Source organism: Sceloporus undulatus, chromosome 3, assembly GCF_019175285.1.
Source record: "Sceloporus undulatus isolate JIND9_A2432 ecotype Alabama chromosome 3, SceUnd_v1.1, whole genome shotgun sequence".
Taxonomy (NCBI): domain Eukaryota; kingdom Metazoa; phylum Chordata; class Lepidosauria; order Squamata; family Phrynosomatidae; genus Sceloporus; species Sceloporus undulatus.
Window position 1 is genome coordinate 34,071,935 of NC_056524.1, and position 20,344 is coordinate 34,092,278.

The following is a 20,344-nucleotide window of genomic DNA, read 5'->3' on the forward strand; positions in this document are numbered from 1 at the left end:
ACACACACACACACACACACACACACACACACACACACACACACACACACACAGTATGTGGTAGATGTTAGTGAGCATTTTGACTTTTTGTGAGCATTTATTGACAAATGACTGTGATGGTGATGATGATTAAAACTATTAAAATATTTGTATCCTGCCTTATATCTGAGAATTTCAGGATGACATATAATAAAATCAATTTGAAGCCATTTAAAACAAGCATATGAACCTTAATCCTAATAACATCTGCAAACTAATTATTCTCTGATCTGGAAATTGGGTAAACAGCTTGTACTGGATGGGATTGCTCTTCCCCACTTTAAATATATTTTGTTGATGCAGACGCCCAAGATTTAACCCAAGATTAAAAACTCATAACAACAACAATACCTGAAAACTGAACTGGTACAAGGCTGCTTTCCTCCAGGGAGGAGGCGGACTGAGCAGCTGAGTGATAACAGACTGGCCATGTGATAGGAACCAGGATTGGTTGACTGGCTGGTCCTGTGCGCTGCTGTTCAGTCTGCTCTGAGGCTGCAGCGGATTCAGCTCTGTTCCCCAGAAGTGGTAGATTACAAAGCACTGCCCCAAAAGGAACTTGTACATATGGAAGTCAATAACTCTGCTCTCCAGAAGCTGTGGTCATGAAGCACTGCCCAAAAAGGGACATGTACACATGGAAGCCAATAACTCTGTTCCTCTTGCAGCCCCTTCCAACTCTTAAGATTCTGTGAAACAAGTTGAAGCATTTATGATAGGAGACTGAACTGTTCCTGGCTGGAAAGGGTGGGGGAAGAAGGGAGAAAAAGAGAGAGGGAGAATGGCAAAGGCTGGCTAGCTGTTGCTTGGCTGCTCATCTGCCTCCTCGTAACAAAGCAGCCACATGACAAGCAGAATATGTGACAATCTTTAGGGGTCACATACTTTGTTTCTCTACTGTATTGGATTGGTGTGTGTTCAAATTGCAGAGATTTCTGGAAGTGCATGAAATTCTTCTCTCATCAAATAATAAGAACAGTTTCCTACCTGCTGAGTGCCTTTTTTTGCTATAACACAGTAAAGAATTCTTACCATTTATAGCCTGACATTGTTCTGTACAGTATTGGCAGAACAATGTTGCATAATATCACCTGAAAATATTATATTGCTTGGCCCAACAACTTAAGTATACAAAAAGCAACATAATTTGCACTGCAGTTTTTTTTCTTTAGTTCCTAATTTAGCTTTAATCCCTCATTTGGAAAATAGTTGCCTTTTTTTAAAAAAAAGCAAACGATTTGAACATGTAAATTATAACCAGGTGACATAGTTGCAGAAGCAGCTCTGATACATTGTAAATGAAGATTATGTACATCCAGAACCAGTGTGGTGTAGTGGTTTGGGTATTGGACAAGGACTCTTGGAGATCAGAGTTTGAATCCCTACTGTGCCATGGAAACCTACAGGGTGAACTTGAGCAAGTCACACTGTCATTCTCAGAGGAAAGCAATGGCAAATCCATCTCTGAATAAATCTGGCCAAGAAAACCTCATGATAGATTTGCTTTAGGCTCATTATAAGTCAGAAACTACTTGAAGGTACACAGCAGCAGTAACATTCAGGCTATATGTTGGTTTATGTCAGTCAGCTTCTAGTTCACTTCCTGTTTAAAAAAACCCTTCTGAGTGTAAAATGGCACAGAATGATAAAAATGAGAGGGAAATTGCCCTGTAGGGTAGCATTCTGGAGCAGTAATATCTATCTCATTTTTTCATAATCATTTGGATTGGGTTCTGGGGTCCTCAGATTGCTTTATGGACAGTACATTGAATGAGCTGCACTTTATCCTCCCTGTGCTACATAGATGACCGGCCATATGGGCATAGTGATGTTTGAAATCATGACACTTCCTGTAAGAACATAGAAATAGTCCTAATGCATCAAGCCAAAATCTTTCAAGTCTGGCATTCTATTCCTAAAGATGCCTCTGAGAAGCCCACAAGAGGCATCCTTTTGTGTATGATTTTCTGTTTCTTTTGATAGATTTAACAGAAATCATTACAAGCCTTCACTGTGCCAGAAACCTACAAGAAATGAGGATTCTGAAGAAACAGAAGAAAGTCATTGGCCCACAGCCAGGCACCCTGTATCTCATAAAAACATCTGCTGCATCTTGCAGAATCTCTCTGAAAACTGCAGTGGATGGGAAATTTCCTGGTTCTTACCGTAGTGAGCAGGTACCTGCACTATGTGGCCTAGTTTCAAAAATATATTTTACATGCATATCTAGAGATTTGAACTAGCTTTCTGCCTGTGTGCACAACTTCTTTGTGTGTGAGCAGCACCCTAATTAACCAGAGGGAGAAATGAGCAAGCCGAAGACTTCTGCAGTTTGTTCCTATAATGGTAAACCATGATCCTCTGTGAGACTTAAAGAACAGTCCACAACACTTGGGTTTATCCCTCATGCCAACCTTGATAGGCAGGATCACTAAAATTTCAATCCGGTGCTCTGTGGCTGCTCCAGGGAAATGAAAGAAATGAAAATTGAATGAAATTAAAAAATAAGAAACAAAAAGTAGAATCAAAATAAGAACACTAGAAATTAGGATAGGCTCTTAGGGCTCCACCATAGAAATTGATTCTAAGAAGGGCTCCGTGAGTCAAGAAGGTTCAGAACTGCTGGTCTAGACCAATGCTGCTCATAGTGGTGGTCCAGTGCTAGTGCATGAGCCATCTGCTACTGGTCCATGTTGAGTTTCTAGAAAACCATGCAAATATATTAACAATGCAGCACAATTGGAGTACTGGTTCCTGAGACACTGGTAGGGGATTAGTAGTCACATTGTATAGATTGGCTTTAGTCTAGACTGCCTAGCAGAGTGTGAGCAGGTATTGTAATAATTTTCTTTTGTCTAATTGCGGAAATTTAAATCTTTCCAATACACTCTGGTCCTACAAGGTCTTCACAGTGCATTACTGTTCCTGTGTTCTGTATCACAATGTCTGCTTTGTGAGAATTTTATACAAATGTCTGCATGAACTGAAATGTCACTTTATATATCATCTTCCTCACTGATCTTTGATGGAGCTTCCATGGAGCCTATGTGTTACAATTCTAATGTATAGAATTCCTCAAAATATAGCAGTAGAGCATAAGGAAGGCAAACTTTGGAACCTCTTTGCCATAGATTACATAGTCTTGTATGCACCACATGCAACTGAGGAAGTAAACTCAAGTCTATGAAAGCTCATGCTACCAGCTTCTTTCTTTCAATTAGTCTCAAAGGTGCTACAAGATCCCTTTGCATACTGATTGTCTTGTCTAGCATGGCTATATCTTTGAATAGTTTTAAATGGCTACTCTTAAAGAAAAATTATTAATAATTCCTAAGAAACTTACATTGATACACAGATTTTATATAACACTAAAATATTTCCCTTGCAGTTGTATGCATTTGGTGTTTCCAAGCAGTGCCTAAATATTAACAGCAGCAATGCAGAAGATTTTCACTTTGTCATCCAGGATTTTTTCAGTAGAGAATGTTTCCTAGAAGGACATGGAATCCAGTTGGCTGATGAAGGTTATCTTATTCCCAGTGATGATGGAAAAGTAGGAAAAGAAGAATTCTACAGGTATCCTGTTGTAAATTTACATATTTAATAAAGTAGCATGGCTTTAAATGTTAGTTATAAATTTGCTGCTGAATCTTTGAATCCTGAAACAGAGACGTTTTTCTGTTCTTGGTTTGGAACTAGATTGCATCCAAAAGTATAACATCATGTCTCAGCTCCTTGGAATAGATGGATCACGTGATTATGATCTTTTGGTGTTCTTCATCTTTGCCTCTGCTTTGAGTTTTCTCTCTGACATCATCCAGGATAAATCTTGCAGTGTGAAATTTGCCTTTCTGAATCCTCATTCCCTATCTAATCCAGCTCACTTTTCTGGTTTCAATTTCCATTTAGTTTGTGTTTTCCTTTGTCACTGTTCTCATTTACAGAATGATAGACACCTTCCTTTTCTCTTGTCCCTTTTCTTTTCTGTATTGATGGCTTCTTTGGGAAACAATTCAGCATCAGGGTTTCATTTATTTATGTATTTTGTTTATACCCTGCCTTTCTTCCAAAATGGAACTCAAAGTACGGTAACATATATTGTAAGTTAAAACAAAATAGCTAGAACAATAAAAACCAGTTAAAGCAATATAAAGATAAAAACATTTTTAAAACACATTAAAATACTCCTTTAAAACTCTCAAAATCTCTGAAGCAAATTGGAAGCCAGTATAGTTCATGCAGGATCATTTTAAGGTCTCTATTTTAAGTGTAGCATTTTTGTGGGTTGAAAACTTGAGGTTTAATTTTCAAATAATTTGATGAATATTCTGATAATTTTGCACAGGGCTTTGTGTGACACACCTGGTGTAGATCCGAAGCTAATTTCAAAATCCTGGGCCTGCAACCACTATAGGTGGATCATATGGAAACTTGCTGCCATGGAAGTTGCATTTCCACAGGAATTTGCCAGCAAATGTTTGACACCAGAAAGGGTACTACTTCAGCTGAAGTACAGGTATAGTGCAGATTAAGATTTGGAATGTGACTGTATCATTTATTCTGTGACTGATTTATTGCTATTTTTGATGAATTAATGTTTTGCTTTTGCTGTTTTAATTGTATTCCTGTGGATAAATTAAGTAAATTGAACATTGTTACTTTAGCAAGAAGCAGCCATCATGTTCTTCCCTGTAATCTAATTTTTAGTTTTTGTACCTTTTCTTTTCTTTTGAAAGGTATGATGTAGAAGTTGACAAAAGTTGTCGGTCAGCCATCAAAAGAATAACTGAGAGAGATGATGTTGCCGCTAAAACACTCATCTTGTGCATTTCTAGAATCATATCAGTAAGCACAAATATGCCCCACATCTTTGGCAGCAAAAGCACTGCTGAGGAAAACAAAAGAGATGTAGCCATAATTGAAGTTACAGATGGCTGGTATGGAATTAGAGCTGTTTTAGATCCCTCTCTTCAGTCACTGTTGTATAAACAGAAATTGACTGTAGGTCAGAAGATTGTCACACATGGAGCAGAACTTGTGGGGTCTCAGGATGCATGCTCTCCACTGGAAGCACCAGAATCCCTTATGCTAAAGGTAAAATTATAAAATAGTTTTGAGTTCAGTAATTATAGTTAAAACAACTGCTATTTATTCATATATTGCTTTGGAGGAGATGGTGCTTTGATACTGTGTTCTCCTTTGATTCCACTTCCTTACCTGCTTTTTTGAATTTGCCTATGGGCTAGGCCTTGTCTGTCTTCTTTTTAAATATTTTTGTACAGTATATATACATTATAGTGTCTGCCACTATGTGAATTACAGTTCCTCTGATAGGTTTGCACACAGCTTAAATACAACTTTAAAATAAATATTGTATGCTTTCCATATTTCAGTTGTAGTGTTTACCCTCATTCATTTGGAGAGTTCAGCCAAAACTATCTTTGGATTCTGGAAGTGTGTGACAGATCTTGTGTGTATGCATGTGTATATGTATACACACACATATAGATGCATACAAACAAAATGCAGAGTCAGCAGAGGACTTTTAGGCATCTTTCTTTATGTTGTTATTGTTGTGTGCCTTCAAGTCATTATTGACTTATGACTACCCTAAGGCAAATTTCTTTGGGGTGGGGGTTGCCATTGCCATCCTCCGAGTCTGAATGAGTGTGACCTGCCCAGAATCATCCAGTGGGTTTCCATGGCCGAGTCTCCACTGGTCTCCAGCGTCATAGCCCAATGCTCAAACCACTTGCTCTCCCATCTTTTATTTATTTATTTCATTTTTATGCCACATTTATCCCAAAAAAGAGACCCAAGGTGGCTCACAAAATAAAAACATTTATAAAAACTCTACAGTAAAATTTAAAAATAAGTAGAATTATCTAATTAAACAATATAAATTTAACATTAAAACATACAAAAATTAAAACATAACTAAACCACCACCCCTATAACTCTTTGTTTATAGATTTCATAATATCATTTTAGATTTCAGCTAACAGTACTCGATGTGCCCAATGGTATGCCACATTAGGATATTATCGGGATCCCCGGCCATTCACATTACCTTTGTCATCACTCTTCAGTGAAGGTGGAATTGTTGGCTGCATTGATGTTATTATTCAGAGGATTTATCCCACACAGGTAAAGTATGTTCTAATTAATGTTCAGTCATCTTCTGCTAATAATCAGTGCTAATTGTCAATTAATATTTATTGCAGTGGATGGAAAAATTATCCACAGGGTCCTATGTATTTCGTAATTGTCGAGCTGAAGAAAGAGAAGCTACAAAGCATACTGAGAACAGACAAAAAACTCTAGAAGCATTGCTTGCAAAAATACAAGCTGAATTTGAAAAGAATAAAGGTAAAGTATCAATGTCATGTATTCAGTTTGTTTGGAATGTTTATCATAGTCTCAACTACCATTGTAAAAAGGAACCAAGGCAAATGCATAGTCTGATGCTGTGACCACACTTATGATAACAGTATCATTATATTTAATTGCAGGCCTGGCCTTTGTAAGAAACTGTGGTGCTTGTATCCCAGCCTCTGCTTGAGAAGACTCCCATCTGTGGGTTAAAGTGCATAGGAGCAATAAAGGGGAAAGGGCAGCCAGTGTGTGAGTCATTGCTGCTCTTGGTAGATTCTTAGAAATAACCAGGCACAGTATAGATTATAGGTGGTCAGGGTAGGTAGGGTAGGTGTCATTCTAAATGACTTTGAGGATGGTAATTATTTAATTGGCATTTATTTTATTCTATGTTAATTTACTTCTTGGTAATCTTTTAAAATTTGGCTGGATTATACATTTAAATGTATTTTTTAAAAAACAGGAGAAGGCAAAAGAGTTTTGCGATCGCGCACATTAACCAGGCAACAGATTCGCTCTCTACAAGATGGTGCTGAGCTTTACGAGGCAGTTTGTAATGCTGCTGATCCAGCTTACATGGAGGTTAGACAATTTTTCAAGTACTCGAGTTATTTTTAATCCGTATAAAACATATTAATCAGTACACTTTTTAATCAGTATTATTTTTAATCACAGCACCTAGAGTTGATGGGTTTATGGATCTTAAAAGTGAAATAAATTTAAAGAGGTATTTTTCTGTCTCCCTCTCTGTATAGACAGTTAAAAATGGGGTGTATTGTTATCTGTATGTATATAATATATATGCATTAGAGCAGTGATTCCCAAACTCTGGCCTTTCAGGTGTTTTGGACTTCAGCTTCCAGAAGCCTCAGCCATCTCGGCAAATGATCTGGGATTCTGGGAACCAAAATCCAAAACACCTGTAAGGCCAGAGTTTGGGAGTCACTGCATTAGAGGATCCAGCACAACAAAAATAATAAAAGATATAGCTATGTTTGAGCTTCTACTGTGTGCATGTGTTTGTGTTGACACAAATGAAGGAATGCACTGGATCGCATTGCTTGCCTGTATGTCTTCCTTGATTTTGATTTCAAGAGGCAAGCATGGGATTGAGGGGAGAGTTAAGATCTGAAATTACACAAAATAGACTAGTATCTAGTGGTCTTTGGAAACTAAAATTAATATATGAATTGATTGAGAAAAATAAGAGCTAGTTCATACAAGTTCCTAATCTAGCTGCTGGAGAGATGCAAGTCATATTTTGGACATTTATACAGGAAGTGGAAAAAGAAAATGTACTATTTGTGCTGCTTTTGCTGTTTTATTTTAAATGTATGAGTCAATTCCCAGCCATGTAATGGCCATAAGAAAATTTTTATTTGTGCTCATTTCATTTCTTCTAGACAAGACACAACTTGCTATAACACAAGTACAGTCGGCCCTTCTTATACACGGATTTTTTATACACGGATTTAAGTATACACGGTTTGAAAATGTTCCAAAAAAGTATAAATTTACCTTGATGTTCCATTTTTTATTAGGGACACCATTTTGCTATGTCATTATACTTAATGGGACTTGAGCATACACGGATTTTGTTATACGCGGGGGATCTTGGAACCAAACCCCAGCGTATAACAAGGGTCCACTGTACTTGATTCAGAATTAATTCCATTTTTAATACATGGTGAGACTGCAAAAACCCAAACATAACAACATTGGCTTTAAGAACATACTATATCTTATAGAATTAGAGCTCATGATTAGGTCTGCTCCCCTGCCATTTATAAATAAAAACACATAAAGTTGACCCAGTATTACCATTGTAATTGCAGAGCTATTTCAGCGAAGAACAATTAAAAGCTTTGGCTATCCATAGACAAATGGTAAATGATAAAAAAAGAGCACAGATAGAAGAAGAATTCAGGAAGGCTGTGGAATCTGCTGAGCAAGATAAAAACAGTTCCTGTAGAAGGGATGTAACCACTCTCATTAAACTACGAATTGTGGATCACAGAAAAGAAGAAAAAGGAAAAGGTTAGTAAATTTGGAATTCTAATTCCCTTTGAATAAGTGCATGGGCACTTGTGGAGCAGAAGAACATATCTGAACATATAGAAATAAATATCTAAACATTAATTTAATCATAATGCCTATCTGAATTCACTGTTATTTCCTTATGAAGCTTTCTGTGACTGTTACCAATATGTACATACTAATGTTTTAAAAGCCAACATTAACTTAACATTTGTGGATAGTCCAGTTATAAATGGTTTTGTAATTTACATGGTTTCTCAAGGATGGCCTATTCTGCAGGTGAAGACTAATATTGTTTCATTTGTATATATTAGAAGTTACATTGAACATCTGGCGCCCATCATCACATGTCTGTAGCCTCCTAAAAGAAGGAAACCGATACAAACTCTTCCACGTAGCAGCATCCCCATCGAAAGGCAGGTCAGAAGCTGCCACTATACAGCTAACAGCAACCAAGAAAACTCAGTATCTACAGCTGCCAGTACGTATTATAACCTGCAAAAGGGAATTAACCTGAATGTTTAAAGAAAGTTTATATTATCATTGTTAATTCCATTAGGTGTGTCAAGAGATTCTGTCACAAGTTTACAAACCAAGGGAGTGTCTGAAGTTCAGTGAGCTACTGCTGGAATCTTTCCAACCTGCTTGTTCTGAAGTGGATCTGGTGGGATATGTTGTTTCCCTCGAGAAAGGGACAGGTATGTTATTAGCAGTGTTCAAATTTATTACCTGTTTTAAAGATGATACTGAAATTCCTAATCTGAATTTTTCAGACTGGACAAAAATCAGAACTAGTGTGGAGTAGTGGTTTGAACATTAGACTACAATTTGAGATCAGAATTCAAATCCCTGCTCAGGCATGGAAACCCACTGGATAACATTGTCCAAGTCACATTCTTTCAGCCTCAGAGGAAGGCACAAGCCAAACCCCCTCTGAAGCAATCTTGCCAAGAAAACCCTGTAACAGCCTCAAAGGTTACCATAAGTCAGAAATGACTTGAAGGCACAATCATAGCAACAAATCATAGATAATAAATCGACAAAGGTCGATAAAAAGGGAAGTTTTTAAAATTAAATTTTGAATTGTACTGAAAATATTTTACTTTGAGACTCAAGCAATAAATGGACATAAAGGAGTCTAGTAGCACCTTTTAGATTAGAATAATAGAAAAAGAAATTTTTAGCATAAGCTGTTGTGGACACAGTCCACTTAATCAGATTTATATGCTTTCTCTGCAAATTATGCTAAACACGACTGCCTCTTAAATATGCCAGTAGATTGTGGCCCCAAATGCTTATGCCAAAATTTTCTTCTTTTCAGTTTTGAAGAATCCTCAGATTTGTGATTGTAAATTGTAATTTTTCAACCTTGACTGAACTGCAGGTATAAAAACTCAGTGAAAGTCAAATGTTTCCATTGAACTTGTTAAATGGGTTCTTGTGGCATCTTAAAATATTTTTTTCTCTGCCTGCTATCACAGAACAAGATCTCCCTCCCTTTGCCATCCTATCAGGCCCTCCTCAACAGTTTTAGAGGTAGTTTGAGTTTCCCCCATACAAATTTACTATGGCATAAACCACAGTCCACTTCATCTAGTCCTGGCAAAATTGTATATCCTTCAATTTTAGTTGAAAATAAAACAAACAAAAGAATTTTCTGTAGCAAGTGCCTCCATATTATGTCTTCTTTTATTTTGAACTTTAAATATAGTTCAAATGGTAAATATTTAATTTGTAAATTGAAAAAATTAATTGTATGTTTTCATTTCTTATTCAGGCTTTTCTACATTGGTGTATTTGTCAGACAAAGATCATAATCTAATAGCAGTCCACATCTGTACAGATCTTAAGCAGTTTGCTGTTGAGGACATAATTATTCCTTCTGTGTTGATCTCTGCAACCAATCTTCAGTGGAGACCTAAATTCCACTCAAATGTTCCCACTTTATTTGCTGGTGATCATTCTACATTCTCCTCAAATCCAAAGGAAACCTATCTTCAAGGAATATTTAATGAACTGAGAAATACTGTACAGGTAAACTCATTCATTTATAGTGAAGTTTGTGTTTTAATTTTAACTATCTGGAGCCCTCTGCAAATGTGCAAATACTTATTGAAATATTACCTTATGCAATTACAGTTGACCCTCTATATCCACCTTATCCATGGTTTCAAGCACCCACCGTTTGAAAATATAATGGGGCTCCTGCCCATTGTATTTAATGGGACTTGAGCATCCACAGATTTTGGTATCCACAGAACCAAACCCCAGTGGATACCAAGGGCCCACTGGATTTACTGAGAAAACAAAATAATACAAATAAGAATACATAGTTTGAGCTTCAGCTAGTTTCCAAGAAAAAAGAGGTTAATATTTCTGAGAGAAACTTCGCTGGCTAGAAAATCCCTTATTACCTTGGAACCCTCCAAATAAAAACTGGTTAAAATGTTTACAGAACAGCAGCTGCTCTGTACTTTAGAAAGCTGTATTGATTTCCCATAGGCACTTGTGCAAAAAATGTGTGGCTTTGTATATCATGCTCCCAAACACTATTCATGCAGTGTAAAAAGCACTACAGATGAAATGTACCTTAAATAATCCCATGTCTCCAAACCATTTCACAATCAATCATTATGGTTAATACTGAAAAAATCAGTTAGTGAATTTAGTAACATTTATGAACTTTAGTGTTAATGGTTTGACCTCTAAACCTGCTCACTGATGTAGAGTCCACAATTTTGACATCATAAGTGACATACTAAATTTCAATCTTTTTTATTCTTGGATTGAACAGCTATGCCTAGACACTTTTGCTTGGTGCTCTGGATTATAAACTAGCAATAAATTCTCATGTGTTCAAATACCTGACTGGATTTTTAGCAACTCAATCTGACAGTAAATCCTCGCTTCCAAATGCCCATGGTTCATGTACCTCATTCATTCATATCTACAACCTTTCTCTCCACCACCATCTCTCTCCTAGCCCCTTTTCATCTTTCTATAGGGAGAGATGTTGTCTCAATGTGGGTCCTTGTTAAACTTAAGTCTGCATTTATTTCAACGTGGATACGATCTGAGGTTTTTAAAAAATGAATTAAAAACCGTCTCATAAAATACAGCATACTATAATTACATCTTAAACTAAATACAGTTCTTTAAAACAAAATCTCAGGCTTTAAAAAAAATGAACTATTTTTGGTTGTTCTGTAGAGTAATAGCTGCTTTAGGAAAGATGCACAATGCAAACTGGCAACTTTACTCCAAACCGATGGTCCACAAGTGATAAACTTGCCCAGAGAACATGACTTTGCTCCATTTCTTTCTGCTTGGAAATCTGATGCAGGAAATAAACATTTGGTAAGTTTACCAGCACTACAGTCCCAAGTTCACAGAAATAAGCCTTTTTGTGGTCAGGAGAGATAATTTATGAAAGACTGGGCTTTGCATTTTGACAAAAATATTCTAAAGTTATGGTGTTATAATCAAGTATCTGGTAAAGATGTTTAATGGGCCAGCTGTGAAGAACATCTTTAAAAGGCACACAGATCTCATGGGTAGAATATATTTAGTTGTTTGTTTATTGAAACAAATAAGGAAATTTAAGCCTAACACTGTGTTTGTCTATTTTGTAAAATTAGATTGCAACTCCTAACAGAGAGCTAAGACTTCAGAGCCCTTTGGCACTTAAAAAGCTAAATACAAAGGCATCAGGTTCTCTGTGCTCAACAAAAGTGAAACCAGAATTACATGAAACTCCTAAGAACTCTAAAAAGAGAAAAGCAATGGATTTGCTCAGTCAAGTACCTTCTCCTCCACCAGTGATGCCAATTTGCACATTTATTTCTCCATCTTTGAAAAGAGCATTTCAACCACCTCGAAGCTCTGATACACAACATGAAAGAGTGGTGAAAAAACCTGAATGTATGGTTGGAAAACCTGCACTGAAAAGATCAAATGAGTCTAATGTTCATCTTGAAAACTATTTTGTTGCTGACGAAGAGCTTGCAATGATAAATACACAAGCTTTCTTAAATAACATTACAGAAGAGAGAGGTTGATTTTACAGATAAAACTGCATACATCATACGGTGATTCATCTTCTGGAAAAGACAATACTGAAGGACCACAGATTCCTGTGGAGGAGACAAATGAAACTTAAGAGTTTGCTAGTGGTTCAGAAGTTGCAAAGGCAAAGAAAACTGAAAAGTCAGTAATAGTAAATGAACCTGTACATTTTTGTAAATTTTAATATTTAAATTAACTTTTTACAGTTAAACATTGTAAATATTTGTACAGATTTGTTTGTATATTGCACATAATTCAACTCAAAATAAAGATCAGAGAAAGAATGGTTCCACTACCAAACAGTTTAAGGTACCTTAAGAATCACTGTCAATTTTATGTTTTACTGAAATGTTATAGAAATGTATTCAATCAGTTCAAATAACACTAATATTAACATAATTACAGGCTTCATTTATTTTTATCAAATGCCTCAGATATATTTATTTATTATGCTACTGCTCCAAAATATACAACCATTTACAGAAATGATGGGTATGATCTTACTACTCTGATATATTGCACTTTAAAAAAAATTGTTCCTCACTTGACAGCGGGTTGGGAATTTATGACCCTCCAGATGATGGTATATTTCAGTTGCCGTGAGTCTCAGCCATCTTGGCCAGGGTGACAGCTGGTAGGAGTTTTGGTCCAACATCAAGAGGACCACAAGTACCCACCTCTAACATGGTGGCTAAGACTAAGCGAATATATAAGGCATCCATTTTGATATGTGAGGATAATGAAAGGAGGAGACAAAAGACAATGAGACTTGTTAAGGAAAAGTTTTGACAGCAAGAATGCACGCAACATACTCAGCAGTTGAACTTTAATGAAGCAGGTCTAACAGGTTCAGTAATGATTTAGGCTTTTTTTTTTTTTAGTTAATCCCTGATCTCAACATTACAATGTTCTCTTACCTATGAACCTTTACTATATGCTACTGCACTGAAAAGCTGAGATATACCTCGTTTGTTTAAAGAAGGAAGAGACACACAATGTGGTGTTGAGGAAATGGTTGCAGATATGTACCTCCCTGAGTAGTTCATATGGCTGCAAACAACTGGGTGTTTGGGGTGCTGAGAGGGAATTACCTGTGTTGGTTAAGAAAAATTAGGGTAAGCAGTGCCAACAAGCAAGAGCTCCTGACTGGTGTCAGTAAGCAAGCAAATTTGTATGGATGGCAGAGAAAGCAGGTGACAAACTGAAAAGCAGAGAACTCAAAATAAAATACTATGGCCTGAATCTACTTGTTCATCACAACTAGAGTAAGCTTGCTTGATCAACACTTAAATTGTGATTTAATGTAGATTTTTAAAATGCATTAATTCAATAGGTCTACTTTATTTGAGATTAACAGTAGGATTCAGAGCTACAAAAGTAAACAATCAGGAATGTAGGCAGACATTGGTCCTGGGAAAGAGGAATGTGTAACACATATAAAGCACCTAAAAATCTTGATGTTATAGAAACTGCCTTTTTGTAGGCACACTAAGATGTACTTGGTTCCAATTCAGACCAATGGCAGTTAGTTAAATTAATTTTTGTCTTCACCTTCCCCAGTTTGACTAATTTCAATTAAGTCTGACTAACCAAGGCTGTAAAACTACATTAAAACTGTAAAACAGGTTGGGGATACATTGCCTCGCAAGCAGAAGCAAGTACTACCACTGGGAAGAAAAGAGTATTGAAGGAAATCAGGAGGGATGGGTTGTATTCCTAAAAATACTTATCTAATCACCAATCCCATTTTAATTCAGTGGGACTTAACTTAGTATAGAATTGTTCTCTGACATTTAATAGTTGAACTATATTAAATTCATTAATGGTGGTTTACATGATACATCATTTCTGCTTCTTATCAACAATTAATTCCAACCATGAATATATCAGATGGGTATTTGAGGCTTTTAAACACCCAAGAAAATAAGGAATGATTTGAAACCCAATCTCGTTCAATAGAAAAATACAAATATTTAAAGATAAAAATTGAGCAAAATATTTTTAAAATTTTACATAATTCAGTAAAAACTCATCAATTTAGTAAGAGAAATAACTTCTCTGGCTAAACTGTCTTCCATTTGCAGAGGTCCTGTTAGCCCTTTGGCTTGGGAATGCTGGATTTAGTTGGGAACGGCCTCCACCACTGTACATGCCATAGGACCCAATGAAAGGTCTGGGTGGTTCTTCAGAATGAAGCACAATATGAAATGTGACGTCATGTTCATAACGTTCTTTCATCCGCTGTATCTTCTCCCGTGGAACACCATGACTATTCCGTCTATTGAATAAATGTACAAAAATACATAAAGATGTCTGATTTACACAGTAGGATTCATACACTTCTGAGCCAGCTTGATATAGTTTTTTGAGTGTTGGACATTGGGACACCAGGATTCAAATCCCTGTTTGGCCATGTAATGCTACTGGGTGACCTTGGGCAAGTCACACACTCTCAGCCTCAGGAAGGCAAGGGCAAACCCTGTCTGAACAAATTCAGCCAAGAAAGCCCCGTGATAGGTTCATCTTAAGGTTACTAAAAATCAGAAATAACCTGAAGGCACACAACAAAAAGGCTTCTGTAAGCCAACAGAACATAAACTGGGCCATCACAGATATGGAAAGCAGCCACGTGACTCTCTGCTGTTATAACCCAGGCCAGGAATTTGCCCATATACATGTATATGTGGTATTGACAGGTTGTTGTGTGAGCTGGACCCCAAGTGATTAAGAGGGGTTACATCCTTTACTAGCAAACACAAATACTTAGGGCTGATACTTTTGTATTCAAACTAAAGCCAAGTAAGGAGGGGAGGGGGAAATCACTATGCCTGGAGACTTCTATCCTATAACTCCAAACACAGCCCCATAAGAAGTGGGTATATTTCTGGTATAGAGCTGGGATGATGAGTGTTGGTTGGGGTGTGTATGTGTGGAAAATGGGAGAGGATGTGCTGAATCCAGTTTCCTAGAGAAGGGTATAGGTCCTTGAAACGAACACCAACACTGCTGCTTTTTTGTTCGATTACACTTGTCACTAACTGTCAATTCACATGGAATCAAAATGGAGCCTACTGCAAAAGAAAAGGAAATGATCAGTGTGTTTAGGAGAATCCCATGGTTTTAATTCTTTTTTAAAGGAAGCAAAAAACCAAGTAGCCCAGTGAGGTCTGGCCATGCTCAATAACCACAGAATATGCATCAGGTGGAAAAGAAACCCTCAATTCAGGAATAGAGGAATGAAATGTCCTTGGAAGAGGGCTCAATCCTACACAGGAAAACTTGCATACTTCAACATTTTGCTGTGGATGCTATTTTCATTCTTGTAGTGATAAAGGTCTCATGGTTTATAGGAGCCAACAGTTGGTATCATGTTGGTTAGTCCTAGATAAAACAGGCGAATTCAGTTGTTGAATGATGAGGGTACACATATTGTGTGTCTTCAAGTTGTTTCTCATGTATGGCAACTTTAAGATGAACCTATCACAGAGTTTTTGTGGCAAAACTTGTTCACAGGGGGTTTGCTTTTGCTTTTCTCTGAGGCTGAAAGAATATCAGTTGCCCATGGTCACCCAATGTGATTCCATGTCTGAGCAGGGCCTCAGTTGTAGACCAGTGCTCAAATCACTACATCATGCTGGTAAACATAAGTAAATCTAACTGAGTCGATGGGTATGTTCTATTCATGATTAGCAAATTTTGGTAAACATTTGTCATGTAAGTAAAAGTGAAACCAAATCCACAGGAATACTTGGGTTTATAGTGCAAAGTGTAGACAAATTCAGATTTGAATGTTTAATTCAGGAACCTCCAACAAATCTAAAGTCTTAGCAACCCAAGTCCAACAGCACAGGGGGCAGAGGAGGGCAACAATTCTGCTTTATTCCACCTCCAGAACATATTCCGCCCCCTGCACTTTTTTAAAATGAATTCCCTTCTATATACACCAATGGGAGGTAACTGTCCTACACCAGCTCCAGGATTGCCACAGATCATTAGCAGGAGAGATGTGGCTCTACCAACACACACCCCATACCACCCCAGTATGGCTCCTTTTACCTTCACAACATTGAAGTTCCAGCATTACATGTTTACAGATGTTTCCACAGTGACTTGAGGGAATGCAAGGTATTAAATCTCCCACTCTGGGTGATCTCTCTCTCTCCATTCTCAGAAAAGAGAAGCAGAAAATCCAAAGCCCTCCTAGTGAGATATTTTCAAAGGGGATATAAATCTGACATTCTTCTCCATATGAAAGCATGCTAAATAAATAACAGCTGATATTATCAACAATGGAATGACTAAAAGCATCAGTCTTTTGTTGAACTGTGAACTCTTATTTCTCACATCATTAAATCAAATATTGTTGAACATTTATTTTTGTGTGTGTCTAATAACCTGAAAAATTGAACAAGGTTTTAATTAATATGTTACACACAGAGGGACGCAAACAAGAGAGTCAAAATGAAGTAGACTGGGTTTAATAATTGCCTTCTATATGTGGAAGGGCTCCACTCGTAGAAGTTGCCCCTGATTTTCATGAGTAGCCCCACCCCCTCATTAAACATCTAGATCTGAATTTGTCTATGCTTTGCATTATAAACCCAAGTATCCCTGTGGATTTGGTTTCACTACTTACATGCCAAATGTAACCATAGCCCTCCATTGCAGCAGGAGGCCTCCAACCCTCTGTACCAAGTGTTTAACAAACATCCATCTTCACTGCACAATAGGTGGAATACACCAGCATAAGTAGTTTTTTGGACAGGGCACAAGGTATGCAGTACCTCTTTGTACTATGGTTTACTCAGCTAACAATGGCAGCTGCCTTCCCTGATCCAAACACTCAAATTTGCCAAAAGGGCAGCTTGGATGGTGGCTCATGCTGCTATCTGGCTGGCTATCCTTATCCTTTTGGACTTTTTTGCAAACTATTTGTAACTACACTGTTGTGATTGTGATCCGCCAGCTCCAAACATGATCTTGGCCAATGACCACAAAATACCATCCTAAAGCTGCCAAGTCAGCAAATCTTTTGCTTTTTTTCAAACAACCTGCTTGATTGATTATAGCAAAACAACTGTACCTGGTTAGTTCCCGAACATTGAATTTCCAGTGTGTATCTGGCTCTCGAAATATAACTTCATAGTTGTTTTCAAGTGCCTGATGTGAAAGAATACACAGTTTATTTGTTGTTGTTACTGTTGTTGTATTCATTTACATCCTAATTTTTCCCTTATACTGCAGCTCAAAGCATCTTACATATTATATAAAACAATACAGATTAAAAACATACAAAACAATGATAATATATATGTAGACTTCTGGCTTACACTATCATGTCAGCCAGAGATCTACATATTTACAGTTCAATGAGTTTAAGACTTTTCCCTGGTGGGGATGGAGGAGTGGGGTGCTGATTATAGCTTTTTAAAAACGAATTTGAAATGGTTTTTAACTCTATAGATCCAAAATTTAAAAAATTATATAATTTTCATATAACTGTCCTATTTTATTGCATAATTTCATTATATCATTTTAACAACATTTATTCCACAGAGTTAAAACTACAGTGTGTCCTTGGCTTATGTGGGGGATCCGTTCCAGACCCCCCCCCCCCGCGTAAGCCAAAAAACACGTATGCTCAGTGGTAGTGTGGCCGCACGGCGGCAAACGTGCACCACCCCTTGCGCCCAGCGTGATCCCACACAGCTCTACACAGGTTTGAGCATATGCTCAAATCTGCATTGAGCGCGCCCGCGTATGATGCGGGAGCACTGTATTACAATTTCATTAAGAGATAAACTATACCCACCAACACACCAACAGGTAAAAATCTTAACACTCACTGAACTGCAAATATGTAGACTTCTGTCTTGCACAATCATGCCATATGTATTCACTAACATGAATAGCTGGAAAAGGAAAATGTTACATTAATTTGTGGAAGCCTAAATTAAAATTTCCAACTATGTATGAGCTTCGCAGGACATCTGGTACAAAAATATTAGAACATCCCAAAACCAGGTTGAAAACCACCTCTTGTAAAACGTTTTTTGCAATGGCCCCTAGATTTTGGAATAACCTACCAGAAGAGATCTATCTTATACCTTCTTTGGAAGCCTTCAAGAGGGCATTGAAGACGGATCTCTTCCAGCGGGCCTATCCAATGGATCTCCTCTAATCTGATTTTGAACATCTGAATATGATGACTCGATTCTTACGACTGTGAGAAATACTGTAACAACTCTTCCCTTCTTATTTCTGATTGATGTATTTTGTATTATCTATGTATTTTATGATGTTTTTACTGCTGTAATCCTGCTTCGATCTGAAGGGAGAAGCAGGAGATATAAATAAAATTTATTATTATTATTATTATTATTATTATTATTATAATATAAAATGGCTTACAAGTTCTTTTCTTGGGGACAGGAACAAGGCATAACATGGCCCCATAGCCTGAAAAAACTACAAAAAATTATGGATGTCGGCCATGAAAGCCTTCGACTTCACAACGCATAATCTCTTAACTGAACTGTACTCCAAATTAATAAGGTCACAGTGTTATACTGTATAGTTGATATGGCATTCATAAATCTCGAAATGATTTATGCAGTCCTCTGGGTCCTGTTAGTATACTATCTTTACTATTGTAAGATTTTCAATTATCAAGATTATGGACACAAGTCAAAAACTGATGGCAAAAAATATCAAACACTGCCATTGAGTGTGAACAAAACTTCCCGCTCTTGCTGGTGACTAAAATGTTGTTTATCCAGAAAACCAAATTTGACATGCAACAGTTAGTAATAAAACTGCTGTCCTGTGTATCCTATAGAAGCTACCAAAACCATATTAAGTGAATGAAGAGGAAAGAGAAATTAGCAGACTGAGCTCCTAATTCTAGAGTTCATAAGTAATTTTCAATCACTTACAAGGGCAAGAAGCATACCTTTGAAAGGGACAGACACTGACCTTGACAGTCAACCCCCACCTCTGTTAACAAGAATGAGGTCAGTACTCAAATATGTGTCCACCAATTACAATTTGAGTGCTGGATTCTCACCAGTATTAGTACAGGTACAACCTGAAGAGACCTATATATCCTGGGGGGGGGGGGGAAGGAGGGGAGTTAACAAGACCATGCTCATTTCAAAAAATAAGAATCCATGCTTAGATAGGTGAAGAGTTCACTCATGAAGGCAGCATTGCTAGTCCTAAATTGAATGACAGCTCATAGCCATATGCTTTACCTTCCTAAGGTTCTGGCATCTCTAGTCAACAGGATCTAGAGCAGTACGGGGGGGAAAGGCCTACGTCCTACAGAGTTGCTGCTGGTTGGAATACATCAGATGTCTCATTTAGACTTTTAAAGCCCTGCATGGGCTGCCCCCTCCCTATCTCTCTGCACTTCTTTCTCCCTATACCCCCACTCGTTTCCTCTATTTTGGTAGCCAAGGTCTCCTGTCCCAGCCCAGGATTTCCACAGCCCTGTCCCGGATTCATCCCTTCTCGCTTGCTGCCCCTCACTCCTGGAACCTCCTCCCCTTATAAGCATGACTCAACACGTCTCTAACCAGCTTTAAAACCGAGTTAAAGACCATATTGTTTAGGGAAGCGTTCCCAGGGAGTCTGTGATTGTGACCTGGTTGTTTTGATGCTTGACTCAATATTGGATATTTGCTGTTTTAACTTGTTTTCTTATGATGTTTTTAATTTGTTGTTTTAACTTCTAGATTGTACGCCATAGGCAGGCTTTTTATATACTCTTGATTTTACTTGGTTTTGTACAGCGCCGTGTACATTTATGGCGCTTTATAAATAAAGC

The 20,344-nt window shown here is 37.4% G+C and overlaps 2 protein-coding genes across 5 annotated transcripts in view; one reads left to right on the plus strand and one right to left on the minus strand.

Annotated features, from left to right (window-relative positions):
* BRCA2 (BRCA2 DNA repair associated) overlaps positions 1–12,579 on the plus strand; it is a 41,682-nt gene extending 29,103 nt beyond the window's left edge. For 2 of the 3 annotated variants that reach the window (XM_042457510.1, XM_042457511.1), the window contains 13 exons: positions 2,023–2,216; positions 3,428–3,615; positions 4,385–4,555; positions 4,776–5,133; positions 6,031–6,186; positions 6,264–6,408; positions 6,878–6,996; positions 8,250–8,451; positions 8,766–8,932; positions 9,011–9,149; positions 10,229–10,485; positions 11,662–11,808; positions 12,090–12,579. In XM_042457510.1, coding sequence (XP_042313444.1) covers positions 2,023–2,216; positions 3,428–3,615; positions 4,385–4,555; positions 4,776–5,133; positions 6,031–6,186; positions 6,264–6,408; positions 6,878–6,996; positions 8,250–8,451; positions 8,766–8,932; positions 9,011–9,149; positions 10,229–10,485; positions 11,662–11,808; positions 12,090–12,509 — 2,663 coding nt within the window. In that variant the 3' untranslated portion in view covers positions 12,510–12,579. Of the gene's footprint in view, positions 1–2,022; positions 2,217–3,427; positions 3,616–4,384; positions 4,556–4,775; positions 5,134–6,030; positions 6,187–6,263; positions 6,409–6,877; positions 6,997–8,249; positions 8,452–8,765; positions 8,933–9,010; positions 9,150–10,228; positions 10,486–11,661; positions 11,809–12,089 lie in introns of those variants that run through there. The other variant, XM_042457512.1, reaches the window with a different exon arrangement.
* Positions 12,580–12,667: 88 nt separating this feature from the next.
* N4BP2L1 (NEDD4 binding protein 2 like 1) overlaps positions 12,668–20,344 on the minus strand; it is a 15,842-nt gene continuing 8,165 nt past the window's right edge. The window contains exons 4-6 of one of the 2 annotated variants that reach the window (XM_042457513.1): positions 18,363–18,428; positions 17,600–17,676; positions 12,668–14,794 (exon numbers count right to left, since the gene is read on the minus strand). In XM_042457513.1, the coding sequence (XP_042313447.1) occupies positions 14,554–14,794; positions 17,600–17,676; positions 18,363–18,428 (384 nt within the window). In that variant the 3' untranslated portion in view covers positions 12,668–14,553. The remainder of the gene's footprint in view (positions 14,795–17,599; positions 17,677–18,362; positions 18,429–20,344) is intronic. The other variant, XM_042457515.1, reaches the window with a different exon arrangement.